We start from the raw sequence: 19,249 nt of genomic DNA on the forward strand, positions 1-19,249 counted from the left end.
CCGCCAGGGGGCGCTGCGAGAGCGGCCCATTGCCAGCGCCTGCCGGAGCTGAGTATGGGATGCGCAAGGGACGACGTTGGCCATGGGATGCCCAAAGGGAGAGGATCAGTGCTCAGGGAATCAACCCTCCACTTTGAACCGCCAGGCTCTGGGGATGGCTGGGCATAAAGGAGAGGAGGAGGACGGAGACGGAGGTACATACGTCCAGGAAATCCTTCATGGCGGTGTCAAGCATCACCAGGTCCGTGAGGAAGGTGCCAAGATAGGGAATGGTGCCCTGCATCACACCCTGGGGAGCAGTGAGGGATGGCTGGGGTCAGCAGAGAGCTGGCAGCCAACCAGAAGGGATGTGGGGACATGGGAACAGCCACTCACCATCTCTCGCTGCTGCTGCTGCCGCTTCTGGGCCCTCTTTGGGTTGATCTCCAAGGTGGCAAATTTGGACGTGCCCTCCTGGATGGTGGGGAGAGGCGGCATCAGCACGAGGGGGAAACATGAGCTAAAATTCACAGCCACTTTTACTGCTGCAATTTCCTCATAGAGGGAATGAGGGGAAGAGAAGGAAATCTAAGCTGAGCTTTTTCAGGGCTAAATGAGGAGAGGTTCAGTGAATAGGAAATGCTGCTCCCATTTCCAGCTCTCTGTATAAATAGCTCTTCAATGGGCTGTTTTGTTCCCCTTTGTATTTTATGTGATCTCAGCCCCCAGTCTGGAGCTGGAAAGCTGTGGGAAGGACACTTGGCTTCAGCCTTTCCCAAACCCCACAGCCCCACCTCGACCCAGGAGGCCTCTGGAGGGCTGCCCTTTGCACCAGGCTGCATCTGGGGAAAGGCCTTCATCTGGTGCACCAGAACATATCCCATTGCTTATCTCTACCTGTTCAACTGCTCTGAGACTTTCATGCAATGACAATTTTGGGGTGGAGATGCAGAATGCCCTATCTGCCTGGCAGCTGGAACAACAGGGACCTTTCTTCCAGCACCAGCCCAAGCTCCTTATCAGGACCACAGGTGCCCCATACCTTAATGAGCAGCTCCCGGCTCAAGGAGTGGTTGTTCTCATCGGAGAAGATCTCTGAGAGCTCATGGAAAGTGCGGAAGCTCTCCCTGCTCGGGGGAAACACAGGGAAGTCAGCAATGGTGCCACACTGGGTCTCTTCCTTGCGCACCCAAATGACCCCAGCGAAGCTCCCAGCTGCAGCAGGCCTTGCTGACTGGGGTTATTCCAGGGTGTTCAGATGGAAAGGAGAAGCAGACAGTGCTGCTTTTGTTTCCCCACTCTCCTCAGATCCCTTGGCTTTGGGCAATGCCAGTGCTGCAATGATCCCATTTACACATCTTACACTGAAGGGCCATGGCTCCAGCACAGCCGCCCCCTGAGACCTCCCAGCAGCCCCGGGGCCCCCAGGTGCTCCTCACCGCAAGACCTCGTCCCAAGTCTTCTTCAGCCGGTGCACAGCGTTGCACTGCAGAGCCGAGAGGATGGCTCGGAGTGAGGAGAAGTTCTTCAGGATGCGGCACTCCTGGGGGCAGATAAGGGGACGGCACGGCTCGATGTTAAAGAAAGCCGAGAGATCTGCTGAGATTCGTGCACCGCAAAAACCCCAGCGCTGGGCAAGGAGAGAGGGACTGCACTGTCCTACCCGAGCCACTTCGATCCACCGCTCCACCACTTTAGCTCTCTGCTGCGGCTTCAGGGTCCGGTCCCCGAGACACGTGGCGATGACACAGTTGGCCACGCTATTGAACTGCGAGACTGTGGCGCGGATGGTGGGCGCCAGGTGCTCTTTGCCTTTCTTGTCTCGCTGGGACCAGATGCAGCCCAGGCAGTGGTAAGGCACCACTTTCTTAAACAGCTCCTGGAAGATAAAGGGATGGGATGGGTCTCTTTGGGAAAAGATGGAGTAGGGTGTGAGGGAACAGACTGGTTTGTGCCCAGAGCAGCAGCACTGACCCAGCTGCTGAATGAGTACTCACAGCATCCATCAGCGTGAACTGTTCTGCCACCATCTCTGGGGAGAAGGAGAGGAAATCTGACTTCCCATCCCCAACCCCGTTCTCCTCCACCAGCTGGAACGTGCAGCCACCGTGGTCCACAGCTGTGAAGATGGCACAAAGCTGAGCACTGCGGTGCAGCCACAAGCACAGGTCCCCGCTGCATCCCACACCACATCCCACCCCCAGTGCTCTGCTTTCGCACCTCAAGATAAGGCTCAGATAAATGAATAAGCATATTTAACCAGGAAGCAAGGGTCTGCAAAGAATTAAAGGCAGATTAACTAATCCACTTAGAAATCCCACTTCTAGTTCAGCTGGATTAGCTTCCCAGTGTACCTCCATGTCCAGCCACGTGGTGAGACCTGAAGCTCTGCAGTACTCCCTACAGCCCCTGACACCCCCACGAGCAGGGAACCGTCCCTCACCTTCTGCTTCAGTCTCACTCTGCTCCTGCTGCTGGAACTGGGCCAGCAGGATGCGGGCTCGGCGCTCCAGGTCTGAACCAGGGATGTTGTGGCGCACGTAGGAGATGAGCTGCTTGAGGCAGGCGAAGTCCGGGGGCTTGCGGAAGTCCTCTGAGTACTGGTCCAGCCAGGCGCCCAGGATGGAGGAGATGGTGCTGTGGGGAAAGGAACAGAGAGGAGAACTGGGTGGTGTCATGAGAAACCCATGGGACAGGCACATGCCTTCATGTGAGAACCAAAGAGCAATCATGGGAGACCCCGTCTCTAGTTCACCCCCAGCGTGGTCAGACTTACTTCTTCAGCTCCATCCTCTCGTCCACAATGTGCCTGGCGTGGTCTCCGTTCGTCTGCACGTGCAGTTTGCCATACCTGAGGGGATTGGGAGAAGCCCATCAGACCTCCAAGTGAAGGCAGAAGATGCTGGAGCTCTCCTAGCTAAGGATGCTCAGACATCAGCCACTTCTATCTGCAATTTGGGGCACGGCCGCCTCACCTGTTGAGCAGCAGGTCCAGCACTTGCTTGGTGGTGGCGAAGGCCCGGTAAGTGCACAGGAAGATGGTGACATAGGTGGAATCATTGCCCTTGAAGGCCGAAACCAGGTACTCCACCAGCTTCTCCAAGGTCCCAGCTTTTATCGTCCGCACCTTACACGTCTCATAGAGGTTTAAGGCTGACTCATTCTCAAACTGCTGGGACAGGAGCAGAAGTCAGCAGGCTGGATGAAGATGGATATATACAAGTTCACAGTGGTCCCACCACCTCTGCAAGCATCTTATGGATCTCAGATGGGACTCCCTGCAGTGATGGGACCCTGTGTGATGGGGCTGGGGAGAGGAAAGGTCTTCTTGGGCACCCAAGTGGCCAGCAACCCAACTGAGAAGACTTGAGCATCTGGCAAGCCCCAGCGAAGGCCTCAGGGTTGCCCAAATAAAGACACGATTTTCAGATAATGCTTGGAAGGAGCTCCCAGAACATGAGCACATGGGGACACAAGAAGAGGGCAGGATGTAGCCTGGTATTGACCCTGCTGAGCCCTGTCATCAGGTCACCCTGTCTGGCAGAAAAACCCCACTTACCCCCAGCCACCGCTGCCCCTTGTTGGCCGTGTGATGGAGCTGCACTTTGCGCAGCGATATGCTGTAGATCACACCATCCTCCAGCTCTTCTCCAATCTCCTGTGTGGAGCTCTGCATGGGACAACAAGGTACATCATGAGATAAGGAGGATAATGCATAGATGCTCTCCCATGCCTGGATGGGCTATCCCAAAGGCAATTTGTTCATCCATTCACAAGCACAGAGCAGGCAGAACCAGCCCTTTGGGGCAGCTGAACCCAGCACCCACTTACACCCAAGCAGAGCCAAGACTCTGCATCCCCACACCCCAGCTGTCCCCCTCCCTATGCCTTTATGGGACATAAGGTGACATTGCTGCTGGCTCTGACTGTAATCTCAGTAATCTGCCCCAGCTTCAGCTGAGCACCTCAAGCACTCAAAGCCTCATCATAACAAATAATGACTGGGGAATGAAGCTGCCCGTGAGCTTTGGGCAGTGTTGGCCAAGCATGATGGGCAGAAAGTCAAGGGGGATGCTAGAATCCTAGAGTAGAGTAGAGTGGAATGGGTTGGGTTGGAAGGGACCTAGAAGATCATCTAGTTCCAACCCCTATGCCTCAGGCAGGGTTGCCAACCACTAAATCAGGCATCAGATCAGGCTGCCCAGGCACCCATCCATCCGGGCCTTGAGCACCTCCAGGGATGGGGCATCCACAGCTTCCCTGGGCAGCCTGAATTTGGGGAAAAAAAACTCAGGGAGCAGCAGTGGGGTGCCCTAGGGGACAAATGGACAGATGGCTGTACCCAGGGCCACTGCCAGACCCAGCCACGAGGCTCACGTTTCCGTTCTGGGGATGTGGAAGCCACCTCAGATTCAGTCTGGCCCCCTCCCGCCACGCTCTCCTGAGTCAGCACCTCTCCTAAGAGGATTTCTGCAGATCCCTCTGCACGCCGTGGGGATCTCCCCCTCCCCCCAGCCCCCGCACCATTTGGGGCATCACACACAGCAAAGCTCGCTGCTCGACAGATGGGGAGAACTCCTGGAAGCAGTAAGGGGGATAGCAGGGGGAGGCGACCACGCACGTGGGTGCAGCACGCTGCCAGCCCAAGGCCGATGCCAGCCCGCGGCTTTCCCTGCAGCCTGCAGAGCGTGAAAACCCCCTGAGGAATGGCAACTGCTCAGAGCCTGCCGAGGATTAAGGCTGCCACCGGGTGCCCCATCCCACGCTGCTCCCAGTGGTGGCCCCAGCGCTTCACAGAATCCCAGCGCTTGGAAAAGACCGTGAAGATCATCTAGTCCAGCCATCACCACCACGCCCACTAAGCCACGTCCCTCCCATGTCCTTCCCATGAAGCCAGCCCATGGCTGAAGCTGAGCAGCGCGATTCAGCATGCGCCAGGGGCACCCCAGCTCCCTGCAAAACACCCTCCTCCCAGTCCTCTCCCCATGGATGTGAGGAACCATGGTTCCAGCTGATGCTGCACATGTCAGGGGATGCTGAGCAGAAAGCTCCAAACAAAACCTGAGCGGAGGTTTGGCCAGGCCATTGGAAAGCCCAGACACAAAGAATCAAGAAAAAACAGATGCTCGTTGAGGTGCAGTTCAATTAGTTAAGAAATCAAATCATGTGAGAGGACGAAATGTCCCGAGATCAATGCATGAATCATTGGCAGCTGCTGTGCAACTACAGTGGAAACTATTGCCACAACTGCGAGGGCTTCCACTCTTGTATTTCACGTCACGTGCCGAAAGCGCACCCAATTTTGATGCGCGTAGAGGCAAATTTCATTTCCTTCCTATATTCAAGACTGCCAGATTCATTCATTTTTTGTTTGCTGACTCGTGCGATACCCCCCAAAGTTCCCCCTTTGCAAACCACACGCACAGCGCGCAGCTCCCAGCGGCCTCCAGTTTGGCTCGCGCCAAGAGCCGGGCGAGCTGCTACACTGCTACATTCTAAAATTTGGTTATTTATATTCCGCGTGAGCTTCCTCTTTCCTACCGCTCTTTCTCCAAGATGCTGATTGTGCATTCTGCACGTGTTTGTTAAAAACCAGCGAAGCAAAAAGCAGCAGCGGGGCCCAGGCTGCGCAGCGCACCTCGGCACCCGCTCCAAGTGTGCACCTCTGCTTTGTGGGACGGGGCCTCTGGGCACGGCCCAGTGCTGGGCACCAAAGCAAAGCCTCCCTCATCAGCAGCTCCACCTGAATAACAGAGCAGAGATTCGGGTGAGCAGCCCTTTCCACTTCCACTGATGGTTATGGCATTTGTGCCTTCCGCCACGCTCGTGTAGGAAGGGCTCGGCACACCGTAAAATGAGATCCAAAGCACAAGAAAAGGGAAAAATCGCAGCAAAAACGATCGCTTGGCCACCACGTCTGCAGCCCAGCACGCGGCCTTGAACCTCCAGGCATTCCAACGGAGGCAGCGCAAGAAACCCCCACTCTTGTTTAATTTGAGGGGGGGGGAATCAGGCACGCAATTCTGCACGGAACCAGAGACTTTTGCAAAAGCCGTAAGTGAACTCTGTGGGAGTTCACCCCCTGAAATACGACCTGGCGGCCACGCCAGATGGCCCGCCTGCTTTTCCAGCTTCCCGGAGCCGCGTTTCGCCTTGGGCTGTGTGAACAACGCCGAGCTCTGGCCCTCGGTTCAAAGCCGCGCTGACTACAGCGGGGAGGAATTCCTGCTCCGTGCAATAAACTCTTCCGCTCTAAGGGCGCGTGTTCTGGTACACAGCGCGGCGCTGAGCCCACGTCTGCACACGGGGGGTTTAATAATGAGAAGAAGGATTCAGGCGAGCCTGGAGGAAGGGCTGCGGTGCGAGCAGGAGCCTGCCCGCATCGGCCCAATGGGGGAAACGCCGAACCCCAGCAGCAAAGAAAATACTGGCGAGGAAACCATGTTTTGGAAAGCCCTGATGAGTCACGGAGGTGGTTTTGGTAAGACAGGAGCGCAGCACAGGATTGAGTGTGAGCACGACAACGTTCCTGCACGACGCACACCATTATCCCACAATTACCAGGTCTTAAGAGCTCCGCTCCCATGCGTCCCCGGGTTAGCGCGTTGGCTTCCAAGGACACAAAATAATGAACTGTTAGTGGAAAAAGGTATTAATTTCAGCACACGTGGAAGAGACAAAACTGCTTAAAGTGCTTTAACTGATGCTCCCTGAGCGGGAGCTGGTTGAAAGCTCAGGACGGCCGCCTCGCTCCGCTCCCTTTCAGCTGTGCAACACAGAACATGAGTTCTATAGGTGAGCACAGTGCGGCACAGACCCTGCCCATGGAACATCCCCGACCCAGCAGGGAATTGCTTGAGCTGGAGTTTCCCATTGAAGCTCTGTGTTTGCACAGGTTCAAAAGCCAGATGAAAGCCAAAAAGATAGTGGGGGTTTGGGCTTTGCAGTCTCCAGTCCTTTCTCGTAATAACGCCTTCCACCAGCAATAGGAAATTGGCTCTTTCAGACAGAAAAGAAACGAAGGACATGTCCTCATGGTTTACAATAGCCTTGAGTTAACTTTCATTTCACCCCCAGGAGCAGATCCTGACCCCACGCAACGCGCAGCAGTAACTTTGGGGCCTCTTATGTAAACCAAAACGGACAGCGTTATGTAAAGGAAACTGGAAACAAAAAGCCACCCCCATCTAGTGAAAGGAAAACAACTGCAGTTCCGTGAACCACAGAGAAAGACCGCAAAAGCAGAAGTCCCCCTATCCTGCCCACACAAAATGAGCGCATGCAGCACAACACCCTTCCCCACGGGGACTTCCAGGCCAAAACCTGGGCAGCTGTTGTCCCCACCACGGCGGGTTGGGATCATCCCATCTGCTCCGTGCTCCTCAGCCGTTTCCTTTCCCTGGCCACGCTCAGGAAGCCCGCAGAGCTGCGGGTGATGCTGTGATTTGGGGAAAGCTGCCCAGTGCTGCAGTACCCACAGCACGTGCTCCCAGCACCATCCCAACACCACAACTGGGCAGTGCTGGGTACCAAGGCTCTACCCAGCAGACCTTGGCAGGTTGGTCTCAGGCCGTGTCCTTTCCCCTTGTGCTGTGTTGCATTGTTCCAATGGAGCTCGAATCCCGGCCCCGCACAGCGCTGCAGCACCGGGGTGATCAGCAGACAGACGGACGTGTTTTCTTCTTTGGCTTTTTGACGTTCTCCGCCTTCCTTCCTGCCTGCTCCGAGCCACTTCAGACCAGGAACGGTTCCAACATAAAATAACAGCAAAGGGGGAAACAGGAAAAGAACAGAAAAAGGGCCAGAAGCAAAGCTTCAACCCGCTGTGAAAAGGGACTGTTTTTGCCAGGACACCCGGACAGCGGCGACAGCTGGGGGCCTGTTCTTACCCATCAGCTGCTTGGCTCTGCAGCCCGGGCTCCCTGACACGCTCAGCTCCAGGAGCTGCAATGGGGACCAGCTGGGGCTGTGCATCCCAATGTAGCCGGGTGGGCAGAGGGAGGCCATCCCCAGCCACCCCTATTCACCCATCAGGAGGGTTTGACCCCTCTCCCATTGGGATCTGCCCGAGGCAGGCAGCAGGTTGGACAGAACAGAATCACAGAATCACTAAGGTTGGAAAAGACCACTAAGATCACCAAGTCCAACCCCCACCCATCCCCACCATGCCCACGAACAGTGTCCCCAAGTGCCACATCTAATGCTGCTCGCCATGCTGGTGCCCATAACGCAGCGTGGCTGCAGAGGATACTCAAAGGCAGCTGCCTCCGCCCGCGTGGTTTAGGAAGAGAAAGGAGGATCTGGTACAAAGGCGTCTTGTGACTCGCATGCAGTGAGTCAGTGGCTGAAGTGAGGATTAGGAGCTCGGTGCTCGGGTCCAGAAACGAGACAGAGTAGATATGCAGGATTCCTCCCCGGTTCACGTTTGTTTTGCTTTCAAAGAAAACGGAGAGCCTTCCCACATGTCAGAACTTTGCTCTTTTTATGGTCTGGAAATCAAGAGTTGGGTAAAAGTGCTGCGTGCCCGCTCCATCCCCAGCAACTTCAAGGGGATCGGCCATGGGGACAACAGCTCCATCTGCCACCCGCGGTGACTGCGTAACCCCGTGCTTCCCACACAGGGACGTGCCGAAGCGCAGCAGCAAACTGACTGCAGCAGGTTTTGCTTCCTCTCTACATCCACGGAAAAAGCATCCAGCCGACGCAGCACTTCCAGCTCTTGCTCCACTTTGCTTTGCTGTGCGTTTGTGAGCGTTCCGGCGCGTGCTCCCGCAGCATCCCAGCTCAGCACCAACACCCACGCGGTCGGGGCTGCTTCCGAGGGACGCAGCTGGGGCTGTGCTGGGAGAGCTGCAAACGTACCCAGAGCCCGCGGGGTAATTGCTGGAAGCGAAACCAGCACCGCGCGACCGGTGGATAAAAAATTAATGCGTAGTGCTCTGTAAGAGTAAGCACAGCTCGAATGGCTAGCAGCAAGCAGAGAACAAAGGTCTGCGTTTCACTAAGAGTGAACAGAGAAATCTGGAAGGAACTCACAGAAACAAGGTCAAAAAGTGAAGTGCATTTTTTGTGCAAGTCCCATGCAACGTGAGAGCCCTGCAATGCCTTGTTCGAATGCAAAGAGAAACAGGGGTGCGCCCCAGGTAGGCCCAAGCCTACATGATTTCATACCGCTCTGCTGATCCTGATGCTGAAACATGGCCCTTTTTGCACCATGTGCACCCCAAAGGTGTTATTAGCGAATGGTCAGCACGCAGAGCCCACCGACCTCACTTGGGATGTGCCCCACTGGATTCGGAGTTATGTTATCCCGTGTGTTTCTGACTTCAGGACCCGCACAGGGCACAGATCTCTTTGTGGTCTCAATTCCAGGACGTTTGTCTCTGGCATATATCAACACCTTCAAGCCAGAGAGTTCACCTACCCCAAAGTCTTTGAATTCCCAGAGTCACAAAGCCACAAATACACATCCTCCCACTCTCGGTCTGCAGCCCCTGTGACCATCTAGACAGCCAAAAATTTAATTTTAAGAAGCATCAGCTTCTCCAAAACCACATTCCTTTGCCAAATCTCCCCTCGTCCCCACCACATGGGTGACCCGCGTGGAGGCAGTGCACACCCGGAGGGGGAACGATTGGGGTTTGCCATTCCCGAGCAGGCTGGATAACCCCTACGTTGCTGTGCACCGACTCATTGGCTGCGGCTTGCGAAAAGAAAAACAGAGCGCTGCCTTTCCATCATTTCTAAGGCACGCAGATTGGGATGGACAATCTGGAGGCTGTCCAAGAACCACAGCCCTGTCTAGAGACTGAAACATGGGCACAGCCAATAAGCCCAGATCACCCCATGCCCAAAATCCCAGAGGAGGAGGAGGAGGAGGAGGAGGACGAGGAGGAAGAAGAGGACAAGGAGGAGGATGCCACGGGGCTCCCAATGCCCCCCACCCTGCAAAGGGCAACGCTGGGCGCTCTCCCAACCCAACTCAATGCCACCACTGTGCGTGCGTGTCCGCGGCGGGCTGACCCAGTAAACAGCTGAAGCAGAGAAAATGCACGAACAATCCAGGGCAGGGAGGCAGCGGCGAGGGGCTGCCGGAGAAAGGCATAAATGCAGCGCTTTGTTCGCCGGCCGTGCCCCTCGCTCCCACCCGGCAGCGTGACGTCGGAGCCTCCATTTGCTGCGCAGCCGCGGGCTGACCCCGGCTGCTCCCAGCCTCCCCCCGACCCACAGCCCCCACGGCAGCCCAGGGAGAGCTGAGCAGGGGACATTTTCCCCTCTGCTTCTTTTCCCTTTGCACGTTTTCCCTCTGCACGGCTCCCCGCGGCAGCTTTGCTGCTTTGTGGGAAGATGGAAGAGGGAAGAGCGACGCTTTTGCCTTGTAATCAAGGAACTCTCCGCACCAGAGCATTACTTAACAAAGTGTCAATGAGCAGGAGGTGCTACATAAGCAGGTACAGAGGCAGGAGTCAACACGCCAGCAGCTGGGGGGCCCGCAGTCAGGATGAGAAGCCAACTACATGGTTTGATTTCCACAGCTGAAGCCAGTGAGGGTTTAATTTTAATTGGCACCTTTGGAGAGAAAACAACTGGGAAAAAAAAAATAAAAATCGAGCTGTTGTCAAATGCCTGAACATGCACTTTGTAGCCCTGCCCTGAGAGCTGGGTGTGTGCATCCCAGGGGAGGAGGGGGGTGGTCAGGGTGGGTGAACTCCCCCCAGCCCCGATTCTCCCTTCCCCCCCCAGTTCCCAGCAGAACCCTGCCGTCAGAGCTTCCCAAAATCTGGGGGTAGAGAGCAGGCAGCATCACGCAGCCCTCCCCTTCTAAGCGGGGTTTTGCAGACAAACCCAACTGAAAATCTGACACGGGACAGTGGGAGTGCACCAGCTCCTTCCATACGAAGCTCCTTCCATGGCCTGGGCTAAGAGGATGTACAGGATGGGGAGAGAGGGGGGTAGTGGGACCCCCCCCCCCCCCCCAAGGAGCACCCCAGGCAGTGAGCACTTGTTGCAACACCGCAGCCATGACATGGAGGTGCTCTGAGTCATGGCAGAGCTGCAGGAGCCCAGGCTGCCCTGGTGCCAGCTCCCACTGCTGCAACCAGGATGGGATGCAGTAACCTGTGTCATCCAGAATGTCAGAACATTGCCCCATAACAGAGCCCCACAGCAGCCCCGAGGCACACAGCCACCCGCTGAGCTTTTTATGCAACATCTTTCACCCAAACCCCATTCTTTTTGGCCCAAGCTGGAAGGTGAGGTTTGGGATCCCAACTGACCGTGTGCAGCTCCACTGCAGCATCCCCAGCGCTCCCCGCAGACAAGTCGTGCTGCCCCTGGCAGCCTCATGCCATGCTTTGCCCAGCGTGGCTTCCTGAGCTGAGCTCTGACTCCAAAACAGCCCCAACCAAGCCCACATCGCTTCACAAACCAAAACACCGACTTCAGAGGCGAGGCGGGCACGGGCTCTCAGCTTTCGGGTCACCATGGAGACACGACCGCTGCAAAGAGCAGGGAAATGCCGCGTGGTTTTGCTCCCTACATGAAAAGCAGCTCTGGTAAGACGGGTAGCAAGCCCTTTAAAGCCGGGTCTGCACACAGGCACTCAGCTCAGCTGCTCGTTGTTAAAGTGCGGTTAGCAGAAAGAAAAGCCACGCTAAAAATAATGCCTCAGCATTCCAGATTCCGACGGCTTTCCTCCCCGGTCTGCGCCGTGTGTGAGCCAAAACAACTCCTCTCCTTCACCACCAGCCCTGGGAACACCCCGGCCACCTCTGTCCCACCTCTGCCATCCCAGGGCAGGGCCCATCCGCATCCCAATGGCATAACAAGAGCAAACTTGCTGCTGACCACAAGGTGCACCAAGCACTCTGTGGTTATCTGATAAAAGAAGTGCTGTGCTGTATCAATCTGTACCAACGAACGCAGCTATCAGCTGTTGGGATGGTTTGCATAAGGCCATAAGCACAAAACAAACCCAATCCCATTAGGAGGTGCAGTGATTTTGGGTGCTGCAGTCACTGCTTCACCACAGAATCATTAAGGTTGGAAAGGACCACTAAGATCATCTAGTCCAGCCATCAACCCATCACCAACATGCTCACTAGGAGAGCAGCACTGACCTCAACCCCAACCCTACCCTGCCCCATCCCCGCTCCTATCCCTCCCTCCTCCATCCCCGGAGCCGATCCCCAGGGAGTGGCCACATTTGCTCCCAGGGCCCCAGGCTTCCCTCTCCCAACGGCTCATGAGCAAAGTCCAAACACATTGGTAGCACAGAGCACTGGGACTGCTGTGATGAGTGGCCCGGTCCCTGTGCTGGGACAGGAGCAAGACAAACTCCAACAATTCCAGGAGCCCTATTTGGGATCGGACAAGGATGCTGCCACTGGGTCTAACTCAGCACTGCAAGGAACAGCACAGGATAAACGAATTGGTGTACGGACCCCGCTGCAGCCAGCTCAGAGTCCAAATCCTGCTCCTTGGAAACAGCATTCCCTCCCCTTTTTTGCTGGGTCCGTGGGAGATAGAGAAATATTTGAGAACTGAAACAGCCTGGCTGCAAGCATGCATTCAAATAAAAGGAACACGACTTGAAAAATTGCCACTCAGGCAGCTCTGGAGATAACAGCACTGGAGAAAAGCGCAAGCAGGGGATGTCCAGCCCTTACATGTGGTCTGCAGTGACCTACATAAGCTCTGTGCTCCTTCAATTACATATCCCTGGGGGATGCGACGGCTGGCAATTAAAGGCAGAAGGGTGATGGAGCCCATCCTACAGCCAGACCATCCCACTCCAGCCCAAACTGTGGGGTGGTTGCAGCCAGCCCCCCAGCACTGAAGCAGAGGGGCCGGACAAGCGGTACATCCCCACAGCTCTGCAGTCATTTTCCTCTTTTCCTACAGAATCTGAGCTCATTCCACACCCAAATCTGAGCACAGGGAAGCCTAGGAATCCTCCAAGCTCACATTTAGTTGTCCTGCCGGGGAACCCCATGCCCATAGTCAGAAAATAAACGGCCATAGCATCTCTGCTAGTGGGATCGTGGGGCCCTGGAGCAGCACAAGTGGAGCCCGTGGGGCCAGGGAGGGCTGAACAAGATTTCAGTTTCCAGGGCTGCTAATCAGGGATTACAAACCCACTAAAACCTTGGTGAGATCCCAGTACCGGAGGGTTTCCTGCCCTATGGAAACAGGGCACGCAAAGCAACCCTTATCCAAACACGCTGTGAAATTCTCTCCAGCTTCTCTTAACGATATCAAACAATCATCAGAAACCCCTCCCACCTCCTCGCTCCCTTCCTGCACTCACATCTCAGCCTGCTCCCGGCTCACCCAATCCTTCTGGCTGGGAGCCACAAGCAGGTCCCTCTCCAGAAGCACCGACAGATGATGTCCATCCCGCAGATTGCACAGGGCATATCGGGTGGTGCCTCGGGGAGGGGAACGGGCTGCGAGAAAAGGATCCTCTTCCATTGGAAGCAGAAAGAAAATGGCTTTGAAGGGAGATCTTTGCCTCTCCTTCCCAGCTGTAAAGCACCAGCACTGAACTCTGAGGCATCTGGGCTGAGCAATTCAAGTTTTCGAGGATGTGTTTAGCAACTGAAAAATCTCCTAATTGTTCAGAAAACAAACAGAGCCAAAATAGCAACAATCCAAGGGTATTCAATAGGCGTCAGATCGCAGGGAGGTTGGGCAGTGCCAGCCCCAGTCTAGGCCATCCACAGCTGTGTTTGAAGCACGGAGCAGGAGGACCCCCAAACTCACAGCGCTGGTTTGGGCTGGACTGGAAGCAGGAAGGTCCAAGCAAAGGGCGTGCAAAGAGGCACTGGAGATCATTGGTTTCAACCTGCCATTCCCCATGGTTAAAACCAGTTCAAGAGCCCTCGGACCTCCGAGCAATGCCCAGCTCTGCAAGAGGGGGAGGATTTGAATAATCCACCTTCTCCTCCCCGGGTCCATCTTGCAGAGTAACCTCACACCAGGCTGCTGCCAATGCAGTTGTCACAACAACTCTATTTATTTTTTTTTCCCCTTTTCAGCGTGCCTTTCTCCAACTGTGCGCTGCAATGACAGCGAGCAAATCCCACTGCACATGGCTCAGTGAGCGCTGCACCCCACTCTAGGATGGGCTTTTTCTTGCAAAAGGATGGCATGGAAATAGCAGGAATTTGCAAGGTGTAGGGCCAGAAGGACAGCACAGGGATGGGATGCTGGGGCTGCTCTGCCCTCATGCAGCCACATTACAGCCCAGAGCAGACATCTCCAGGACACGGCCAGTGGGCATGGTGGGGATGGCTTGATGGTTGGACTTGATGATCTTAGGGATCTTTTCCAACCTTAATGATTCTACGATCTGGGCACAGACCCAGAGGCCAACCCAGCACCATTTGGGCCACGCAACGCCGCTCTCAGCCCCGTAACTTTGTTTTGCAGCCCCAGGGCTGCCTTCTGTGGGGTGCGTGGGGTGGCTGTCCTCAGGGGGAGAAGCACAGGAGCCCCCGCTCTGCCCCCTCCCGCTCCTCCTCTGCATCCTTGCCAACAGCATGGCCCCGTGCAGCCTCCCGGAGCGCGGCGGGCCGCAGGGGCTGGACTTCCTGCCAGACATAACATGAACCAGATGATGTGCTGCGAACAATGTCAGCACGCCCACCCTCAGGAGAGAGAAGCAGGGGGAGAGGAGGGGGGCAAGCAAACTGGATGGGGTTTTCACGAGCAGACAAATCTCTGCTGCCAGGCCAGAGGTGAAGCGATAGGGCCGGAGCCTGCAGTGATCCCTTCCCGTACAGCCTGACCAGGAATTTCCACCGTGGGTGATGGAATCGCCGTGCTGAAGCGCTGCCGGATATCTGCACGGAACTCAGCGGTTCCGCAGGGCACCCCCCACCTTCCCCCCAGCATCCAGAGCCACGAAGCACATCTGCAGCTGGCTCTGCACCCAGCCCAGCCCCTGACCTCGCCGATGTTAACCCCTGTGCCGCCAGCCCGCAGGGCTCCGTGCTGCTGGGAATGCCCAAACCTCCCTCCCAGTGCTGCTTGCTCAGAATCAATGACATTCCTGGCACGCAGAAGACGATCACCCATTCTGAAGAAAAAAGGCAGAGCTCTGACTCACGTTATTTTGGGTGCCTCAGCCTCCACCTCCACGCAACAAACCACTCGGGCTGAGCCCCAGGCCCCCAGCACTGAGCTGCCCAGGGTCGAACCCAAAGCAACACCAACGTTTTGCATCCTCCAGCAAAGCCCTCCCGATGCCCGTAACCTTCCCAGAGGACACTTCTGTGCTTTGCACAAGCCCAAAGCCCTTATGAGCAGATCAGATCTGAGCAGTTCCCTGCCTGCAGCAGCTGAGATATTAACAAGATTTTTAATCAGACACTAAAAAAACCTTGTTTTGGGGAAGTTTGTCCCCTTCCCCTGCTGTTTAGTGGAGGGGCAGCCCTTTGCAGAGCCCTGTCTGGCAGCCCGCCTGCCGCTCACAGCAAAACAACCAAGCAGGGCCACTCGCTTATTTAATAAATGAAAGGAAACAACGCCGCGTTGTCCCACAGCTGTCCCCATACTTAACTCCGGGAGCTGCCAGAGGGCGAGCACCGGGATCCTCGTCCACCGAACTGAGCCTCAACCAACTCAACACAGCACAACCCCCATCCTCCCCACCCCCCATCCCCCATCCTCACCTCCAGCGGCGGCAAGTCGGGGTCGAGCTGGGTGAAGCTGTGCAGCACCACGGGGCTGCTCTCCCCGGCCACCTCCAGCCTCACACCGCCCCACAGGCTCCGCGCCCGCCGGCAGCCCTCGAACATGTCGGGGGCGGGCGGGGCGGCATGGTGCCGGCGGCTCACCATGGGCACCGCCACCGCATCCCCGGGCCGGCCCGGAGGGACCGGGATCCCGGGATAACCGGGGACCCGCACCGCCACCGCCCCCGGGATGAGAGAGCGGCTGCCGGAGGGAGCAACGGCGGAGCAGCCCGATGGCACGGAGGGGCCGGGCTGAGAAAGCGGCGCTTGGATTTCCTCCCCCGCAGCCTCCGCCCGCCCTGGGGGTTGGCCCGGCCCGGCTCGGCTCGGCCCCCGGGGGGAAGGCGCGGGCGGAGGGGGCAGAGCTTCAGCCGGGAGCCGCGGGGGAGTGCGGGACGGGGCAGCGCGGAGCCGAGCGAAAGGGGGCTGAGGTGGGAGGCAATGGGAGAAGCCGTGTAGGGTGGGACGCCGGCCCTAGAGGAGGATCTTGGTATCGCCGAGTGTTCATATGGCTCCTAACATCCAGCTCTGGGGTTCAGAGCGCACCACCCCGAACCCACCGCTAAGTATTAACCTAGAGCTTCAGCCAGGCTGCATCCCGTCACACGAGCTCAGCCCCCACGGTGCCATCTGTGCCCAAAGCACCGCCCAGCCCCCAGTAGATTTATGGGGTGCTGCAGTCGTGGCCCCGCGGACCCCTGGGCCCCTTCTCGTGCAGGCCCTGATGCGCAGGCACCGGGGCACAGTGGGATGCAGAGCAGCGGCGTGTGGCCTCGCAGGGATGTAGGGAAAGGGAAACTGGGCTAAGGGGGAACAGCAGGGCTGCCGATCCCACTTTAAAGAGGCTCTGAGCTCTCAGGCTGATGCTGAAACCACGCAACGTTACTGTTTTCAGAGGCACAGAGAAACAGGCAGAGCCGTTCCCCATTCATTGCCCACACTGAGCTCAGCATCCCTCCCTGCCCCTTCTCCTTCCCTGCCGATAAATGCATGGCAGCTGCTGCTGACACCACCAAAACCCAGACGCTTACGCCTCAGCTCTCTGCACAGCTGAAATAACAGCAGCCTCCCAGCCGTGCAGCCCCGCGGCTTTAATTCCAACAAGAGCATGGATATAGGGGCTGCATGTCCAGCTTTGCCCAGGGCACCCCCTGCCCGGGCAGGAAAGGATTAACAAAGCTGAAATATTCCTCAACTTGAAAATGTACCAGGCAGGAGGATGAGGGAGGACAATGCCAGCTATTGTCCCGCTTATCTGGAGCTGCAGAGGGTCAACGGGACCTCCAAGGACACGATGGGAAAGGGAACAGAGCCCCACACGAGGGCTGCTCGCAGCCCCACACCTTTGGGATGCTCTACGGGGGCGATGCCGATCCTAACCCTGCGTGCTGCACAGCATCGCGCGATGCAGCGAGATGTGCCCTGCAATGCAACGGGTCACGTGCGGCGCTGAGCTCGGTGCACGCAGAGATCGGGCAGCGCTCAGCTCCTCCAGCGCAATCGGTGCCGCCCTCGGGGCTGCGGGGTCGTGGGGAGAGAAGCCAGGGTTCAGCTCTTGGGGCGGCAAAATCGCAGCCCTGCCAGCTGGGATGGCTCAGCACTGGGTGCACGGAACGGATAGCAGCACCGCTCGTCGGCAGCTGCAAACCCCTGCAGAACCCCCCAGCTTCGTCTGACCTCTATGGAAAGCTGCGGAGCTGTTTGATGGGTGATATTCACCCGTCCTTTGGTTGACCACTGAAGATAACTTCAGGGGAGAGACACTTCTGATAATGGGTAATAAATAATATAGAGCAGGAAGGCAATGGTGAGGGTTTAAAAATAGCCAGGCAGTTTCCTTTCCCCTCTCCTGGGAACCTTCTGGGCCTGAAAAGCAAAACACTCCGAGCGGGGTCAGGAGCCCGAGTTCAGGATGTTTGCTCAGCGCTGCCAACCCCACACACTCCCACATCGGGGCCAGCGCTCCTGAACACCGTGAGACCCAAAGCAAGGAACTGCTCAGGGCTTCTTCTTTGCCCCTGAAGGGCGACCATCAGACAACAGCCTTAGGATTCCCCCCTAGAGCAGTGAAGGTCTTAAAAATTTGTGCAAGTTCCCATCTTTGAGGTCCCTTCCAACCCAAGCCATTCTGCGATTCTAGGATTGTTTCATGGGCACGCGACTCCAGGAATGGGGATTTAAGGAAACCATCCACCACTGAACGACTCGGTAAAAAAAAAAAAAAATAATAATAATAATGAAAATAATCGTTTTATATTTGGCAAGCTCAGCAAAAGCTTTTCACAACACGCCGAGCGCTTCGCGCTGACGTCAGCTGTGAGCATCGGCAGCAAAGATGGGCGCAGGGCCGGGCGCTGCGGGAAACCCCTCGCTGGGTTCCTTCCCATCACTCCGCAGTGAGCATTCAGCTGAATTAACACAAACTGGTGCCCCTTCGGGTCGCAGATCTGCCCTCATCCCGCACAGCCTGCAGCCCGCGGGCAAATGATGCGGAACGGGCAACAAACAGGGGCTTCTGCCGAGGCTGAGCCAGTGCCCTGGTTGAGCTCAGCGCCTTTGGGGCAGCACTGCAGGTTCAGAGCCTACGTTTCTCTCAGCACCAGGGCTCAGTGCATGCCCTGAGTTTTCTCCCAGCACACACAAGCTCATCCCACAGCTCGTGAGCACCCCCCAGCTCCACCCAGCCCTTCCCCGGACTGCTTTTCCAAGGCCCAGACTTAGCTGGAAGGCGATGATGATCGTGATGATGGTTATCATTACTAGCATTTCTCATAAAACGAAGAACCAGCACCGCTTCCTCATCTATTCCAGGGGAAAACCCTCATCTTGTGCAAGAAGGGAACCTGACGTCACTGCCACACTCAGCACACCCTAATGCTGATGTGAAGTTAGAGCACCGCTCCCAGAATCCAGGGACCAACAGATCCCAGCCAGCTCTCCTAATTATCATCAGTGCCTAATGAAGGAAGCACACCAACTCCCTGAGCATTAGAATTTAACCTCTCCACCCTCACACTTCATCTCCCACAGCCCCCACACACGCAGCTGGGCCATGGCATCTCCAGCAGAGCCCCAGTGCTCAGCCATCCAGTGTAATTATGCCACGAGTCTGGAAGGCAAAGCAGCTTGCAGGAAATTTTCCACCCTATCCTACTCCTCATCTCTGACAGTCAGACTCGATGACCTTCGAGGTCTCTTCCAACCTTTATGATTCCGTGGTTCATACCAATCTGCTTTGCCACGGTACTGGAGCACCTTCCATTCAGGGTGGTAACTTCAGCCTCTGGTTTTCAGACCTGCAGACCCCTGAGTACGGAGCAGAACGCTGCCACCAAGGGGAATCAAGGCACTTTCTAAGAAGTGTTCACTGAACTTTCAGCTTGGAGGTCACCTGAAGCCTGGCATGCTGCAGACACTGACGTGTATTTCTTGCACCGTGTGTCTTTGAAGGCTGCATTTCTCTCACTGTTTTCTGCCAGAGCATTCTGGTCAGCTCATGTAACAAACGCCACCTCAGGTGCTCGTAACCA

General features: G+C 56.4%; 1 protein-coding gene across 1 annotated transcript in view; it reads right to left on the reverse strand.

Moving 5' to 3' along the window:
* Positions 1-16,008, reverse strand: part of RALGDS (ral guanine nucleotide dissociation stimulator) — a gene marked incomplete in the record, with an annotated part of 19,919 nt that extends 3,911 nt beyond the window's left edge. The window contains 11 exon segments of the mRNA XM_021413584.1: positions 203-289; positions 376-453; positions 1,022-1,106; positions 1,419-1,522; positions 1,643-1,858; positions 1,977-2,098; positions 2,423-2,616; positions 2,756-2,830; positions 2,955-3,148; positions 3,539-3,649; positions 15,657-16,008. Of these exon segments, the coding sequence (XP_021269259.1) occupies positions 203-289; positions 376-453; positions 1,022-1,106; positions 1,419-1,522; positions 1,643-1,858; positions 1,977-2,098; positions 2,423-2,616; positions 2,756-2,830; positions 2,955-3,148; positions 3,539-3,649; positions 15,657-15,824 (1,434 nt within the window).

This window comes from Numida meleagris, chromosome 16 (assembly GCF_002078875.1).
Source record: "Numida meleagris isolate 19003 breed g44 Domestic line chromosome 16, NumMel1.0, whole genome shotgun sequence".
In the NCBI taxonomy this organism is placed as follows: Eukaryota; Metazoa; Chordata; class Aves; order Galliformes; family Numididae; genus Numida; species Numida meleagris.